We start from the raw sequence: 15,811 nt of genomic DNA on the forward strand, positions 1-15,811 counted from the left end.
TAGCTAGGTCCCCTGAGTTGAACAGTCTTTAAGACCTCTTTAAGAGGTCACTATATGTTAGAAATTTCAGGTGAGGTTAGAAGGTAGGATAGTATCTGACTGTATCAGATCAATATCTTGGGAGCACATAGCATCTGGTGTTAGCAGTTCCCACCACGGAAGCTTTCTGTGACTATAGAAGAGCTATGTACTTTACTGGGACTATGTTTGGCTCTCCTTCTGTAGTGCCATTTTGAAGTAATTTATCTTATTTTGTTCTTTAAACTTTATCTGACTCAGGTTCAAAAGAATATCGATTTCCAGGAGGAATAATACAACGGGCACAATATTGGAAAAATGGAAGTGAACTAAGCAACAATGAAAAAATTTTTAGTGAATTCCTGAATCAGGTAATAGAGAAGAATGTTTTGATGATTATTAAGATGGATGAAATATGAGATTTAGATTGGATTCAGTCTTCTTTTGAACAAAAGGAAAAGGAAAGATCTAGTCAGTAGTCAAGCATGGTTGATTTGATTGAGACTTTAATTAACAGTTTACATTGATCAATGTGGATTTGGGAACTTAACTTCTTGGCATGGATGGTTACATGAAAGAAAAGACTGAATGCTTGTGAGATTTCCCTTTTCATTTGTTTTAAATGCTCTAATCACTGTATTCCATCATGAGTAAGAGCACAGCTTTGGCATCAAATTCCCGGATTCAAATCCCAGTTCTGCCACTTCTTAGCTGTGTGAGCGAAGGTAAATCACTCAACCAGTCTAGATTTTAATTTCATCACCTGTAAAATCAGGAGAATAATACTACCAACCTTGTAAGATTGTTATAAGGAACAAGTGACATAATAAATGTAAAGGATATAAAAAAATTGCATGTTTTTAATGAAAGCCATATAAATATTAGTTATTATTACCATTATACGAATTGTTAAGTTGCTGAGTAGGATGTTGGCTAAATAACTGGATTTCATTTTTCTTTTTCTTTTTCTAGCATCAAAATGCCCTCGCTTTGAGTACACTCAGAATTTATAACAATGGATTACGACAGCCACACTTTCATTTTAATGCAAACGAAATGGGATATGTAATAAGTGGATGTGCAAAGGTAATTTCTCTGTAAACAGTTTTTTGAACTTTCCTTTTTAATACAGAAAGAAGCAAATGGGAGGTATTTCTTTGTGTTGGTTCAGTTGTTAGTAACATAAAAGGACTCTGTGCTAATGGCTCTCTGGACACAGTTTCCACAGAGGATACCACACAGGCCCCGCTAGATTGTTTCCAAGTTTGTTCTGAGTCTGAGAAGAGGCTAAGAACATTTCAGAAGTGATAAGAGGATATCACTTATGATGGAAGGTCTGGAACACCTGCTTAGGTTTTCAGAGTATTGCCTTTTCAGTAATGCAAAGGTTTAATGTTCTGCCCTCAGGGAACATGAAATCCCTGTTTGCGTTTCAGTGTAATGTGAGTGGGGGTGGCTGGGGAGGTTCGGAGCATCATTAGGACGGCCATATATCCCCATTAATCCAGGATCCTCCTGAGGTATACTAATTGTATTGGTGAACTTATTAACAACACCCTCTTTGACTCTTCAGGGAGTCCTGGTTTGGATGATTAATTATGTGGTAACCATAAGAACAGCCAAACTGAGTAGCATGTTACCACAGTGATTTGACTGTGGTTCTTTTGGACTCTCTAGGGCTCCCTGGGGAAATCTACAATGGTATACACAAGTGAAATGGGCTTCTCTAGCCTGTACCTGTCTCAATCTTGATAGAAAGAACCAAACCAGACTGAAATTCACTTCTTATGTCATCCATAGCCAAAGTTTTATTTTATGTTTTCAGAGGTGAAGGCTTCAATAAATGGGAAAAGGGCATTGTAATCTTTCACAAATTATATTTCACGAATCAGATCTTATTTTTGGTGTGCTCGTGTCTGTGTGCACATTTAATCTCTAACCCTTTAAAGGAAGATTATTAGGATGCTGCTTTCCCAGAAGGCTGCATTTTCCCAAGCAAGTAGAAAGGAGGGCATGGTGGTTGTAAAACATTGAAATTTAAATCCTCTGCCTAATTAGGGAACATAATTTATAACCTTTAATTAGAACCTGGTGATTGATGCTCTGTTTGCATGATGTTCCACCGTATTGAAGTCACCAATGCATTTTGACGAACAGTTACTTAAATAGAGTATCTTTGATTTTTATGGGGCTGTGTCTCAGACTCAGAAGATTTTATGTCAAAGATGGCCTCTATCTTCTGCTATTTACCCTCAGAAGTCCCTGTATAACTGTGTGCTTTTATTCGTCGGTACTTCACTATTAATACTTATCCTTGATGAATATTTGATTTTATTTGCTTAACTTCAACATAGTTTTTTTTTCCCCCCTCCTTAGGTGGGCATTATTAATACTCAGGGTACCATAGAGTTTGACATTCACATTGGAGATGTGATATTTTTCCCCATTGGGACCCAGCATTACATTAAGAGCATGTGCGATGAGGATTTGCTTTTCATTCTTGCCTTCAGCACTGGAGACCAGGTGAGAATAAGCAGCTTAAGAGAGATGCTGAGGGCCAATGATGTGCAGAATACTCTGATAAGCAATGTATCTGGACATAGCAGGGGCCTCAGTAAATGAATGTTAAGTGAATAAATGAATGAACTGGCTGAAGCAGTGTGTGAAGAGAAAGAGAATCAAATAATCTTTTCATTTGGTTATAAAGGGATCCAATATATCACATTTCTTCTTAATTCCCCAAGGTCTGAACCAATTGAGAAAAAGACCAAAGAGTGGTATATAGAGATCCATGAAATCATTTTTATTACTAATAAAGCAGATATTAGAGAATATGATTAATATCTATGGGCAGATGGATTTCCTAATATTGATCCTCAGAATTGGATAGGCCTCCCCATGTTGAGGCAGGCGCTTGTACACCTTGTGGCATAAAGAAACAGAGCATGCGCTTTGAAGGTTTGCCATTTCCTAGACAGAGAGGGAAGAGGTAAAGTGAGCATGCCCAGTTTATTCTTCCTGAATTCACTCTGGGGGCGTGGGGGTAGGGAAAGAGAAATGGAGTCTCTTCTATGTGAAAAGAAACTTTTGGAGTAGCGAAGTAGTATTCCTTCCTATCATTCACCCAAGGTTCCTTAATTAGGTGGAATGATGGGTTTGAACAACAGGGATAAATAGTCAAATTTAGATTTGTAAAAATCTTCAGGACTAGGTTCCCTTCTGAGATTATGTGAGAATTATAACAATCTGACTGGGAACCCTGGGGCAAGTCCAGGAACAGACAGACGCTTCTCTTGCATGTGGTTCTTCCTTCAAGGATACCCAAAAAGATCTCCAAGGGAGAGCACAGCATGGGTTCAGCAGTATCATCAACAGGACCTATGCCGGGAGGCAGGTTCAGTGCTGGTTGGTGATGCTCATTTCCCAAGATAATACCTACCTTCTCTGAGGGAGACTGGAAAATTCCAGCATCTGCTTCCCTGGGTCTCCAGACCTTTCTAGGGGTGCCTAGGATGAGGTTTGTGGAGAGCTTTGTGAGGAAGAGATGGAGTCAGAAGCTAGCCGTCGACTTTGTTGGGGGCAAGAAGGATTCCAGGGTTCCCTACTTGTGGTGTGGGTCTCACTGCTACTGCCACCCGTTAGTCACTATTCTCTCCAGGTGTTAGAAGAACAAATCATAAAGCAAATCAAATCAAATCAAATCTAAATAGGAAAAGAAGGAAAAACCTCAAGTTATCAATAGTAAGTTAGAGTTTAAAAAGTTAAGAATAAGAAAAGAATTTAACAAAGGAGTAAAGTAAAAATTTTACCTAAGTGTAAAGTATGCCAAAAGCAAAAAGTTAAGAATGAAAATAAATATGGGAGATAAAATAAGATTTAGTGTGACATGAAAGGCTAATACCAACTAATTAAAATTTAAAAGTATGAAAGATAAAAATGACAATTGAAAACCATTAAATGCAAGCCCAAAATTAAAGAATATAAATATTTTAAAAAGAGACTAGGAATAGAGAGTTTTTTAGTGAAAAGAAAGAATTTGAGGGAGTGATCCATAACAGGGGAGAAAGAAATGAATCAGCATTTGGGTAGGAGGAATTTTTTGACCTCTGCCCCCATCCTCAGGAATATCTGATATGCACCTTGAGGAGAGATAGTCCCCCCTACCCCATCAGAGTGGGTAATGGAAATGTTTCTGATGGGGATATGTTTTGCATAAGGGATATGAAGGGAAAGAGGAGGGAGGGAGCGGGGAGAGAGAGTTAGACAGATGGAGAGGGAAATACATGCACAGAAAGAAACACGGAATGAGAGACAGAGGCACAGAGAGAGACATACATGCCCAGAGACACACAGAGATAGATACAAAGAGAGATGCTCAGAGAGAGACATGCACAGAGACATATACAGATATAGAGAGGTATCTATAAAGAGAGTGACAGAAACACAGAGAAAGAGAGAGAAACAACACAGAGGCACACAAATAGAAGGAGACACAGACATACACACAAAGAAGGACAGAGATGTCTAGAGACACAGAGACACAGAAGGAGAGACACACAGACACATACATACCTGACCACAGATGGACCTATATACAGAGGGGCACAGAAGGACAGATGCATACACATACACACACGCAGAGACAGACATAGAGACAAACACATACAGACAAACAAGAGAGAGAGATTCAGAGACAGATAAGCACAGAGACACACATATAGACAGAGAGACACAGAGAAACACAGTGAGAGAGACACAGAGACATACATATACACATGCACATACCCAGAAATTGAGAGGCTGACTAAGAAAGAGAGGTAGTGTCAGAGAGAGAGAGAGAGACAGAGGGAGAGAAAGACAGTGATAGAGAGAGGGGACAAGGACAAACAAGTGAGTCAAACCCAGGCAACTAGACAGCCAGGCCAGACAGGCAGGGATTATCGCCAGTGGAGAGAGGCCAGGCTCTGGCTGTGGAGCACGAGGACCACTTACTTGACAGCAGTGTTTGCCTCTGTCACGTGCCTGTGGGCATAGTGTTCTGAGAAGCTCTTCTGTCACTAGTCCCTGCTCACAGGAAGACAGAGGGTCCCGCTCCCTTGTCAAAGAGAAGGAGCTACCTCCTGGTATGATGGAGGTCCCTTCTAAGGAGAGCTTCAGATGCCTCAGCACCTCTAGTCATCAATCAGATTTGCCTTATATTCAGAATTGGAAAAGTGAGCTCCCCACAACAAGGGAAGACTGGCACCACAAAGTGACCATTTGCAGGAATCCATAGCTGTATAAAGTTCCACAGCCAAGCACCCCGCACGTGCCTTGGTGGCTGTAAGATCTTTGCAGGAACCTGAATAGTTCGGTGCTGATACATCTTCTTTTGGTTTCCGTTGTCAGCTGCAAACCCTTGACATGGACGATTATCTGCAAGCCACAGCAGACCACATCCTGGCCCAGCTTTTCTTCAAGAAGCAAAGTGAGTTTAAGAAGATCCCCAAATTCAAGGAGGACCAGGCAATCAACCTGCCTTAGATTTGCTGATGAGTTCATATCTATTCTTCCTTCCTCATTTGTTACCGTTTTTAAAGGAGGACCACTTGGCTAATGAACCTGCAGCTCTTCACAGAGTGGAAGCGAGAAAGCAGGTGCACAGCAGCCCTGTGGGCTCACTTAGCTGGTGGTGATGATAGGCAGTTCATGCTAAGGGAATGTTTTCTTATACAGTCATGTGTCGCTCGATGATGGGAATATCCTCTGAGAAATGTGTCGTTAGGCGATTTTGTCATTGTGCGAACATCATAGAGTGTACTTACACAAAGCTAAATGGTATAGCCTACTACACACCTAGGCTATGTGGTACTAATCTTATGGGACCACCATGAGGACCACCATTGTACATGCGGTCCATCATTATGTGGCGCATGACTGTATTCTGTGTAGATTAGTAGATTTATGGAGAAGATCTGATAAATTAATATATTTTTTTGTATGGATTTTAGTATATGTGTATATATTTGTTTACTTTCCTTTTGTTACTTCAAATTTATTATTTCAAATGAAAATCCATTCTTCTTATGTACTTTAGTAAAACTTAGTACCATGCGTGTATTTTTGTTATTGATCACTGTGAAAGGAAGTAAGGCGGTGAGCCTATGTACGTACATATTGAGGCACCAGAACCCAGCTACATTGAACCTTGTCTGGAGAGTTTAGTATAGAATCCTAGCCTGGTAATTCCCAACCCTTTTGTTGACATGAAGATACTTTTTATAGTGCCAGAATTTTCAAGGACTTATTTTTATGAGTAGTTGTATACTTATTGCATGTTATCTGAGAATATACTTGATAAAATAATTATGAATTCAATACCATCTTTGAATGTATTTGGATTTTATTAATCACATCATCAGCTATTTACACTTGAGGAATAGTCATCCCTGTATTTGAGAAGCGTGTGGTTTATTTAGTCTGTTGGCGAGGCTGGTTGTGTATATGAATTCGAGGACAGCCTATCATCACTCGGAGGCTAATCAGGGACTGGTGGTCTCCAAGCTGGGAGTCACTGTCTTAAGTAGAAAAGAGTTTGTTCAAGTGGAATCTGTGCCTGATTTTTGTTTGCAATTTATTTTAACAGATGTTTGATACACCTGCCTTGTGCTTGGATATAGGATATCTCGGATATCCTATAAAATTCTAAAGTCAGTAATAGCTCCTTTTTAATGCTTTCAACCACCACACCATCCCCTTTCAACTACTCTCCTGACACCTAATAGGATTTCTGGAAATCTTAGGATGTTTGTTCGTAGGCTACAAAGAATCTGTGTGTTTCTTCTCTCACTTTCTGTCTCTCTGTCTGGATAGCTAGCTCTGTTGACTACAAGTGCAGAATACAGTGAGAATCAGGAATGGCTCACTGTTAGCATGGGGAAGTAGCCATCTACATAATGTACATCATCAGATCACAAAAGACCTGTTATCCCTTGGAACCACCTTACTGCGTATTTCCTTACTGCCCTTTTCTGGGAGAGCCAGCTGAGATCAGAGTTTGGTAGCGACGGGAGTTTCATGGTGGTGGTGGTGTGTTGAAGAGATTTTACAGGGATGGGTCACCATCTAGGAGGAGGAATATGGTTGAGAAGGTGCGGGGAACAGCACAGGACAATGGATATGTGGAAGGAGGATGTCCAGATAGAGGGGAACTAGTCATAAAACGTAAATGGCAACGTGTGTGGACAGATTTTGTTTTACTTTGGGAATTTTTTTATATATTATAAACCAGTCATAATCCATTTTCTTGTATCAGGAAGTATTGTATCAGATTACTATCTGGTCATTTAATAGAGATTTTATGCATCTTTGTATATTTTTTTTGTCATTGTAATTTTAAATGAAATCTGTTCTTATGGTTTTATGTATTTGAAGCATTACTGGATTCCTGCTGTGCATCCTTGAAATATGATATATCATCACCTAAAGAAAATATGTTATGGTGCTGGAACTTTCTGGCTTTCCTGATAATAATATACTTGAAGCCTGACTTAGGATTCCAATCTACTACTATGTATTTAAAAAAGAAAAATCTTAAAAATAAAAATAATCTCATGAGGATAATTCAATTGGAATATTGTTGGTGTGTTATTTTATGGGGGAATATGTTCTTAACTTTCACTTGGTTCTAATTTCAGTCCTTTTTCCCTCCTTGGGATGCTGATTTCTCATTTTCAGACCATTTTGTTCATTAGGGTGATTTTATCCATTAATTCTCAAGTGCTTTCAGGCATTTTGGTATATCTGCTTTATTTATTACCAAATCAATAGACTGAAGAGTGAATTGCTCAATCAGACTGATGATTTGGCATCATTCAGGCAAAACCCACACATTTGATTGAAAACCTCCTTTAAAGCTGAACCTGCCTTAACCATTTTATACACTCAGTCTATAATGCAGCCACATTTAATTCATCTGAAATGGTATGAATTGTACATAAAATGTCCTTAAATGTCAAAAAAAATCTTTAAAAAGAACTTTGTTTTTAACAGCAGCTTTGAATAACAGAATGGAATGAATTGATTTGAACAGAGGAACTACAGTTTAGGTAAACACCACTGAATGCTCCTTATTGCTTCTAAATAGTGGAAGGTAGTTATAAAAAGTTCCTTTGTTCATAATCTAATCCTTTCCTATTGAAGAGTAATCAGGCTGCTTTTTATCACCCAACCAATTGAGGAAAAGGAAAATAGTTGCTGTTACTATATAAGTTGATTCCCAATGACCATAATTTTTCAACAGTTGAAAATGATTCATCACTATAATATTATTGCTTAAAAAAACTAAAAAACAAAGCAAAAAGAAAAAAAAAGCCACAGCACTTTTGTGCTATAATTAAAAGTTACAAGTGGTGTCTCCTCTGTACTCTGCACTCACCATAACTCTCCTCACCCTCTTTTGCCCCCTGGTAACCACCAATCTGTTATCTGTGTTTGTTTGTTGTTGTTGTTGTTTTTTAATCTTCTACATCAGTGAGATCATATGGTATTTGTCCTTCTCCATCTGACTTATTTCGCTTAACATAATACCCTCAAGGTCCATCCATGTTGTCTCAAGTGGCAAGATTTCATCTTCTTTATGGCTGAGTAGTACTCCACTGTATATATATATATACCACATCTTCTTCATCCATTCATCTGTCCATGGGCACTTAGGTTGTTTCCAGGTCTTTGCTATTGTGAATAATGCTGCAATGAACATAAGGGTGAATATATCTTCAAATTAGTGTTTTTGTGTTCTTTGGATAAATACCCAGAAGTGGAATAGCTGGATTATATGGTAGTTCTATTTTTAATTTTTTGAGGAATCTCCATACTGTTTTCCACAGTGGCTGCACCAATTTACATTCCTACCAGCAGTGTACAAGTCTTCCCTTTTCTCCACATCCTCTCCAATACTTGATTTTTTTGTCTTTTTGATAATAGCCTTTCTGATGGGCATGAGGTGATATCTCATTGTGGTTTTGATTTGCATTTTCCTAATAATTAGTGATGTTGAACATCTTTTCATGTGCCCAATGGCCGTCTGTATATCTTCTTTGGAAAAATGTCTGTTCAGATTCTCTGGCCATTTTTTAATTGGGTTGTTTGTGTTTTTGTTGTTGAGTTGCATGAGTTCTTTATATATTTTGGATATTAACCCCTTACCAGATATATGATTTGCAAATATTTTCTCCCAATTGGTAGGCTGTCTTTTTGTTTTGTTGATGGCTTCCTTTGTCGTGTAGAAGCTTTTTAGTTTGATGTAGTCCCATTTGTTTATTTTTTGTTTCACTTGCTTAAGGAGACATTTCCAAAAAGATATTGCTAAGACCAATGTCAAAGAGCACACTGCCTGTGTTTTCTTCTAGGAGTTTTACGGTTTCAGGTCTCACATCCAAGTCTTTAATCCATTTTGAGTTAATTTTTGTGTATGGTATAAGACAGTGGTCTACTTTCATTCTTTTGCATGTGGCTGTCCAGTTTTCCCAACACCATTTATTGCGGAGACTTTCCTTTCTCCATTGTATGTTCTTGGCTCCTTTGTCAAAAATTGGTTGTCCATAAATGTGTGGGTTTATTTCTGGGCTCTCAGTTCTGTTCCATTGATCTGTGTGTCTGTTTTTGTGCCAGCACCATGCTGTTTTGATTACCATAGCTTTGCACTATACTTTGAGATCAGGGCATGTGATGCTTCCCTCTTTTTTTTTTTTCTCAGGATTGCTTTGGCTATTCAAGGTTTTTTGTTGTTCCATATAAATTTTAGGATTCTTTGTTCTATTTCTGTGAAAAATGTCATTGAGACTTTGACAGGGATTGCATTGAATCTGTAGATTGCTTTAGGAAGTATGGACATTTTAACTATGTTAATTCTTCCAATTCATAAGCATGGAATATCTTTCCATTTCTTTGTGTCTTCTTCAATTTCTTTCAACAATGTCTTATAGTTTTCAGTGTACAGGTCTGTCATCCCCTTGGTTAAACTTATTCCTAGGTATTTTATTCTTTTTGTTGCAGTCATAAATGGGATTATAGTCTTGATTTCTCTTTCTGCTATGTCATTGTTAATGTATAGAAATGCAACTGATTTTTGTATGTTGATTTTGCATGTTGATTTAAAATTTTAAGTCATCCCTCAGAAAAATTTTGCAAAGCAATTAGTAACCACTTGTTTTTTGTCTCTCTTTTCAGGAAGTTGGGCAATTAAGAAGCAGCATTTTTAATTTCTTTCTGTTTTGGTATTAAGGATGCAGTGTACTGTAGGTGTCAGTAGTGTCAAGAATAAATTAAATGAAAAATAGAACAATTACTAGCATTCCTGAGTATTAGCACTGCTCAGAAAATTGTTGTCCTTGGTGGTGATTTTGTCTCTGTTCATAAGGAGTTATAGAAAGTAAAAACTGAGAAGAAAAAATTCCTCTCAGCCAGGATGGATTGTCTTTTCAAATATACTATCTCCTATCTCGTCAAATAAGCCATTGGAGGTGGGTTTACCAGTTTATAGCACTGAGTTCCCACCTGACCTGGGTGCAGGAAGGAGTTTTTAAATATACAGATGGCTACAAGACAGAGAAGCACAAACACACAAAAGAAAAGAGAAAACTAAGAGTTTAGTTTTTGTTTTAAAATTCCATGACTTGGTCAAGGGCTGGAGCAGAACTCTTGAACTTTCTTCCAATGAGATATCTTGAATTTTCTCCATAAAATATTTGCTTTCGATGGGCTACTTTTCTCATCAGGCACGGTCTACTTCAGCCCATATGTTTAGCTACCACTCCTTAGGTTGTTAACTTCTAACTTCTTATTTAAGTGTAGCATACATGGAGAAAAGTGTACACATCATAAATTTACAACTTGATGGATTTCTGCAAACTGAACCTGCCCATCCAACTAGCACCTTGATCAAGAACCTTCACATTACCTCCAAGTCCTCTTGTGGTGCCAGCTTCACTCACCACCCCAGATATGATAAAATTACTTGTGCCTGTTTTCCAACTTTATGTAAATTGAATCATATTTTATGTGCTTTTCGGTACCAGATTTCTTTTGCTCAACATTAGGTTTGAGAAACTCATTCATGTTGTGGCTCCTCCTTAATTTTTATGCTTCTTAGCTCTTTTGTTCCTTTCTCCTCAGATAAACAAACACTTGGCTTTTATGTGTCGCCTCCTTGATTCAGCATTGACAGCTCTGATACGGACATAGATAGAGTGACTCTAAGTCAGGTCCTCATGGTGGCCTTGATGGCTGGGGCTGTCCCTGGTTTTTCTCTCTACGTGGTTATCTGGGAAGAACTGAGAGTTAAGAGGAGTGAGGAGGAAAAGACATGGCCAGCTCTCTCTGCCCTGCAGCACCTCTTCCTTTGATACTCTCCATCCTTACTCCAATCCCTTCTCTCCCAGTCCATTAGGTGGCAGGAGCTTGGCAGATGCTGGCTATACCAGCCAGGTTAAGTTCCAGGGCGATGCTTTTCCAAACAGGAGTGATTTTCCTACCTAATTAGTGAGGCAGAAGTGGAGGGAGGTAGTCTAGGAACAGATTACCAGCTTTTATAATGGGAAGATTTGTTTGGCTGGTAATTTATTCATGAATTTTTCCTCTTCTGGTAAGCCTGCCCATCAGAAATGATTTAATGCTTTATAAAATATATAAATAACTTTATCAACATCTTTTTCAAGAGAGATTGAGATTTAAACCACATAAGCACAAGCTTAGATGAAACAATCCAAGAACTCTGATTCATTCAAGTTTAGCCAATTGATTTTATAAAGATTTTTTTCCAGGTCTCTTTGTGGTATGAAATTTATAATAGTAGCTCTGTAATTTTGTAGGTCATCTTCTTACTAAGTACTAGTCAAATTCACTCATTTTCATGCACTATGCAGAAATAAAGCCAATAGCTGTCTGAATTTGTCAACTTCAAATACTAAAACAGTCTCAAGAAAATCAATAGATGTCTTACCACTCTTCCAACTTATTCTTCTGGCCTCAAAGGCAGAGAATATTCACTGGAATAAAGTCAACTTAGATTTTTGAGTTACAGCTAAAGTGGTCATAAAATAAGGTATTTATAAGAGAATTGTGCATTTCTTTTCTGATACTTCTTTAATATTACAGTCAGCATTTGTAGCACTGGGAGAAATTTAGGAGGAAGGGGGAGGAAACAGAGTAATAGTTGTTGGGATTTTAGATGCTAAGGGAGACACAGACCCCCCTGTAACTGCAGTGACTGCAGGAAGGGCAGTCAGGGTGGTGGAATATGGGGCTGGAGTTGGTGAATCCTTTGGCAAGTCCCTTCTTACATTCCTTGACACTGGCTGCCTATTTGGAAGAGCCATTCTAGAGGCAACAACTCATTTGGAGAGGCCCCCTCCATTCTCTTCTTCTTGGGGCATGAGGACCATTTCGACTTACAGCATGAAATATTGAAAATTCTGTATATGCAAGCACTAAACATTCCCCAAACCCAACATGTAAAGGTCAAATGGAATAGGAGACTCACTTTTTGAGGCCTTAAGTGTGAAATACGGGGGAGAAGGGGGGAATTTGAATTTGAGTATTTTCGGACAGATGCTGGTAAGCACAGATTGATCTGAATGATGAACTGGTTGCAGGGGTGGGACTCCAGCCATCAGTCATGCATCCACAATAGGCATGTAGGAGATTAATATGAACTTGAATTAGTATATGAAACCTTTCCCAAAAGTGTCTTTGTGTAAAGGAGAGAACAACTCCATCCGTTAAGTGTCACAGGCCAGATTGCTTTGTCACCTGCTATGGCATCTCTGTATCTGTCTGGAAGGCCACATGGCTTGTTATTGTGTTTTAGAGACTTGCTGCTTATAGTGACCCCATTTCCTTCACCAAATTCCCACTGTGTGCTGCTGTAAGCCCTGCCTCCCAGATCCTCACCATTGCTTGACCTCACCCTACCCCTATATGCAGGAAGGCTGTATGAGAAAAATGGACCCCCAGAGCTGGGAAGGGACCATATAGATCAGCTAGTCCAGGAAGTCCAAGCTGTGCTCCCACAGGGCCCTAAGCAGCCTACAAAGAGTTGGGACTTGGAGAAGGGCCAAGCCAAACTGTGGGTGCCCAATGCCCCTTCCAGCCTTCACCTTGCCCTGCTCGGAAAAAAACAGAAAAGAGTTCAATGACCTGGCCCAAGTGCTTTCCTTTCCAGATAAGGAAATTGGGGCCTGAAGAGCTCACTTCCCAGATACAAAGCATGTGAGAATGGTAGTGCTAAAACTGCTCTAGAAATTGATGATGTCTAGGAACTGGAGGGCCAGCTCTCACTTGTGGAGGATGGAGTTAAAGCGCAATGTATCTTTGTAAGGCTTTGGCTTCATTGAGAAATTTTAACCTTCCAAAGGATGTGCTTGCAACCTTCTTTTGATTCTCTACATTTTTGGAACACAGCTTTGGGGAGCTGTGCGTGCTGTTTCAGGAAAACATTCAACGGCAAACTTCAGCAAGTGCTTCACGTGGCAATGTGAGGCCAAACACAGGGTACTATGATGAAGACGGCTACTCCACTTTAGTCTTATCTTTGGTCCACAGCTCCCTCCCACCCCGTAGAGAAGACCACGATGAAATGATCAACATGCCTAACCCACGTCCCATAGTTCCTGGATGACTGCTTCTCCACTTGTGATGGCGCTGGAGATCCTTGCTCTCACTCCTCTGCCCATCTAAACTCATCTCTCCTTTAGACCCATCCCAAACTCTAGACATGCCACTGTCTACTTGATCTTTCCACTTGCTTGTCTAACATCTCAAATCCACATGAACAAAAGTGAATTTCTGATTTTCTCTCCTAAACGCACTCCACTTGAGCATTTTTTATCTTGGTTAATGGCAACTCTATCCTTCCAATTACTCAGGCCAAAACCTTCAGAGTCATTCTTGCCTCCCCTCTGTCTCACATCCTCCATCCACTCTGTCAGCAAATCCTTGATCTGATCAGTTCTCGCTACCTCCACTGCTACCACCTTGGTCTGAGCCACTATCATTTCTCTTCTCTTTTGCTTTAGGAGCTTCCTGACTTGGCTTTTTTTCTGCCTTTACATTGCACTTTCAGTCTATTCTTAACAAAGTAGTCAGTGCGATCCTTTTTGTAAGTAATTCAGATCATATCATCCTATCTTCAAAGCACTCCAGTGGCTCCCCATTTCACTCGGAGAGAAGGGAAAAGATCTACCCCTCTCCATCTCCGGTCCTCCTCCATATCCTACGCTTCTAAGCCACAACCTTCCAAGCCACACACTTCCAACCCACACTCTTCCAAGCCACGCCCCATACCCCTCCATGCCCTTCCTCTTCCATGGTCATCCCCTCCATACCTCACCACCATTACTTCTCTGACCTCATCTCTACTACTCTTGCTCTTGGTCACTCCACTCCAGTCACCTACTCCCTGGGCTGAGCCTCAACTCCCTTGGCTTGTTTCTGAATTAGGACATTTGGCTGGTGGTTGCCTCTTCACGGATCACTCCAGCCAGATTTCTAACCCCCTCCCTCCTTCAGGACTTTGCTCAAATGTCACTTTCTCAATACTCATCCTAGCTAAAATGGAACAATATCTGCCACCCCACACTTGTCTCTCCTCACCCATTTTTGCATATGGATATGCATAGGAATATTTCTGGATACAGAAAGCTGGGGGAACGCTCGGAAATCTTGCAAGACCCGATGCCCGAATTGTGCCCAAAGAAACCCTGCTGATGCCTTCGTCCCGGCACGATGCCTGGAGTTCCTGTACAAGACGTGAACCAGCAGGGGGTCGGCAGGGCTCTGGCAGCCTTCCTGCAAAAGTCTGGGAAGTTGAAAGGCCCTGAATGGGTGGACACTGTCAAGCTGGCCCAGCAGCCATGTAGAGTTTGCTCCCCACCGTGAGACCTGGTTCTGAGCATGAGCCGCATCCACAGCGCGGCATCTGTCCCTCCGGGGGTGCCTAGGTCGCCTAGTGACCCAGATCCACGGGGACGTCACAGACACGGCATTCTGCCCAGCTACCTCAGCCGAGGCTCCAGGAACGTGGCTGCCGGTCCTCCAAGCCCTGGAGGGGCTGAAAATGGTGGAAAAGGACCAAGATGGGGGCCACAAACTGACACCTCTGGGACAGAGAGGTCTGGACAGGGTTGCCAGACAGGTAGTAACTGCCAACAAGAAGCAGTAGACAAATGATGCTGGGTTAATAAATTATCTCATTTGTTAAAAAAAAAAAAAAAAAAAGAACAGCTGGGTTCAAGGTTTACAGACTTAAGTGTTTGCCAGCTATTTGCCAAACTACCATCCAGAAAGAGTCTGCTAATTTACGTTCTCACCAACAGTGTGTAAATTCCTTACTCCAAACCCTTGATATTAATGCATTACCACTTAAAAAAAATCTTTGCTAATCCCATAGGCAAAGAATTATATATTATCATTGTTTTAGTTGACATATCCTTGATCACAATTGAGGATGAACATCTTTTTACAACTTTATTGATAATTCGTGGTTTTTACTTATATGAATTGTCCTTTGTCTATTTTTCTTTTTTAAAAAATAGTGAAATTATAAAAGATCTTTATGAATTAACTGTTTCTTAGCATTACACATCACACCCAGCTTACTTTTTATCTTTTTTATGGTGTTTTTCTGGTCATGTGAAAGTTTTAGATGTTTAGTCTACTATGTCAACCTTTTCTTTTATTTTGCTTAGAAAAGTGTCTCTCACCCTTCCTCATATGAATATTGATTCATATTTTCTTCTACGTTTTCTAAGACTTT

General features: G+C 39.9%; 1 protein-coding gene and 1 pseudogene across 1 annotated transcript in view; both read left to right on the forward strand.

Annotated features, from left to right (window-relative positions):
• The window catches only part of LOC101398581 (uncharacterized), a 43,090-nt gene extending 35,481 nt beyond the window's left edge, over positions 1-7,609 (forward strand). The window contains exons 7-10 of the mRNA XM_004422554.3: positions 280-389; positions 991-1,104; positions 2,395-2,541; positions 5,407-7,609. Of these exons, the coding sequence (XP_004422611.1) occupies positions 280-389; positions 991-1,104; positions 2,395-2,541; positions 5,407-5,541 (506 nt within the window). The 3' untranslated portion in view covers positions 5,542-7,609. The remainder of the gene's footprint in view (positions 1-279; positions 390-990; positions 1,105-2,394; positions 2,542-5,406) is intronic.
• Positions 7,610-14,781: 7,172 nt separating this feature from the next.
• On the forward strand, positions 14,782-15,217 carry LOC147915319 (small ribosomal subunit protein eS19 pseudogene; annotated as a pseudogene).
• Positions 15,218-15,811: the final 594 nt, after the last annotated feature.

Source organism: Ceratotherium simum, chromosome 14 (assembly GCF_057802395.1).
Source record: "Ceratotherium simum simum isolate JZ-2026a chromosome 14, ASM5780239v1, whole genome shotgun sequence".
NCBI classification, from domain to species: Eukaryota; Metazoa; Chordata; class Mammalia; order Perissodactyla; family Rhinocerotidae; genus Ceratotherium; species Ceratotherium simum.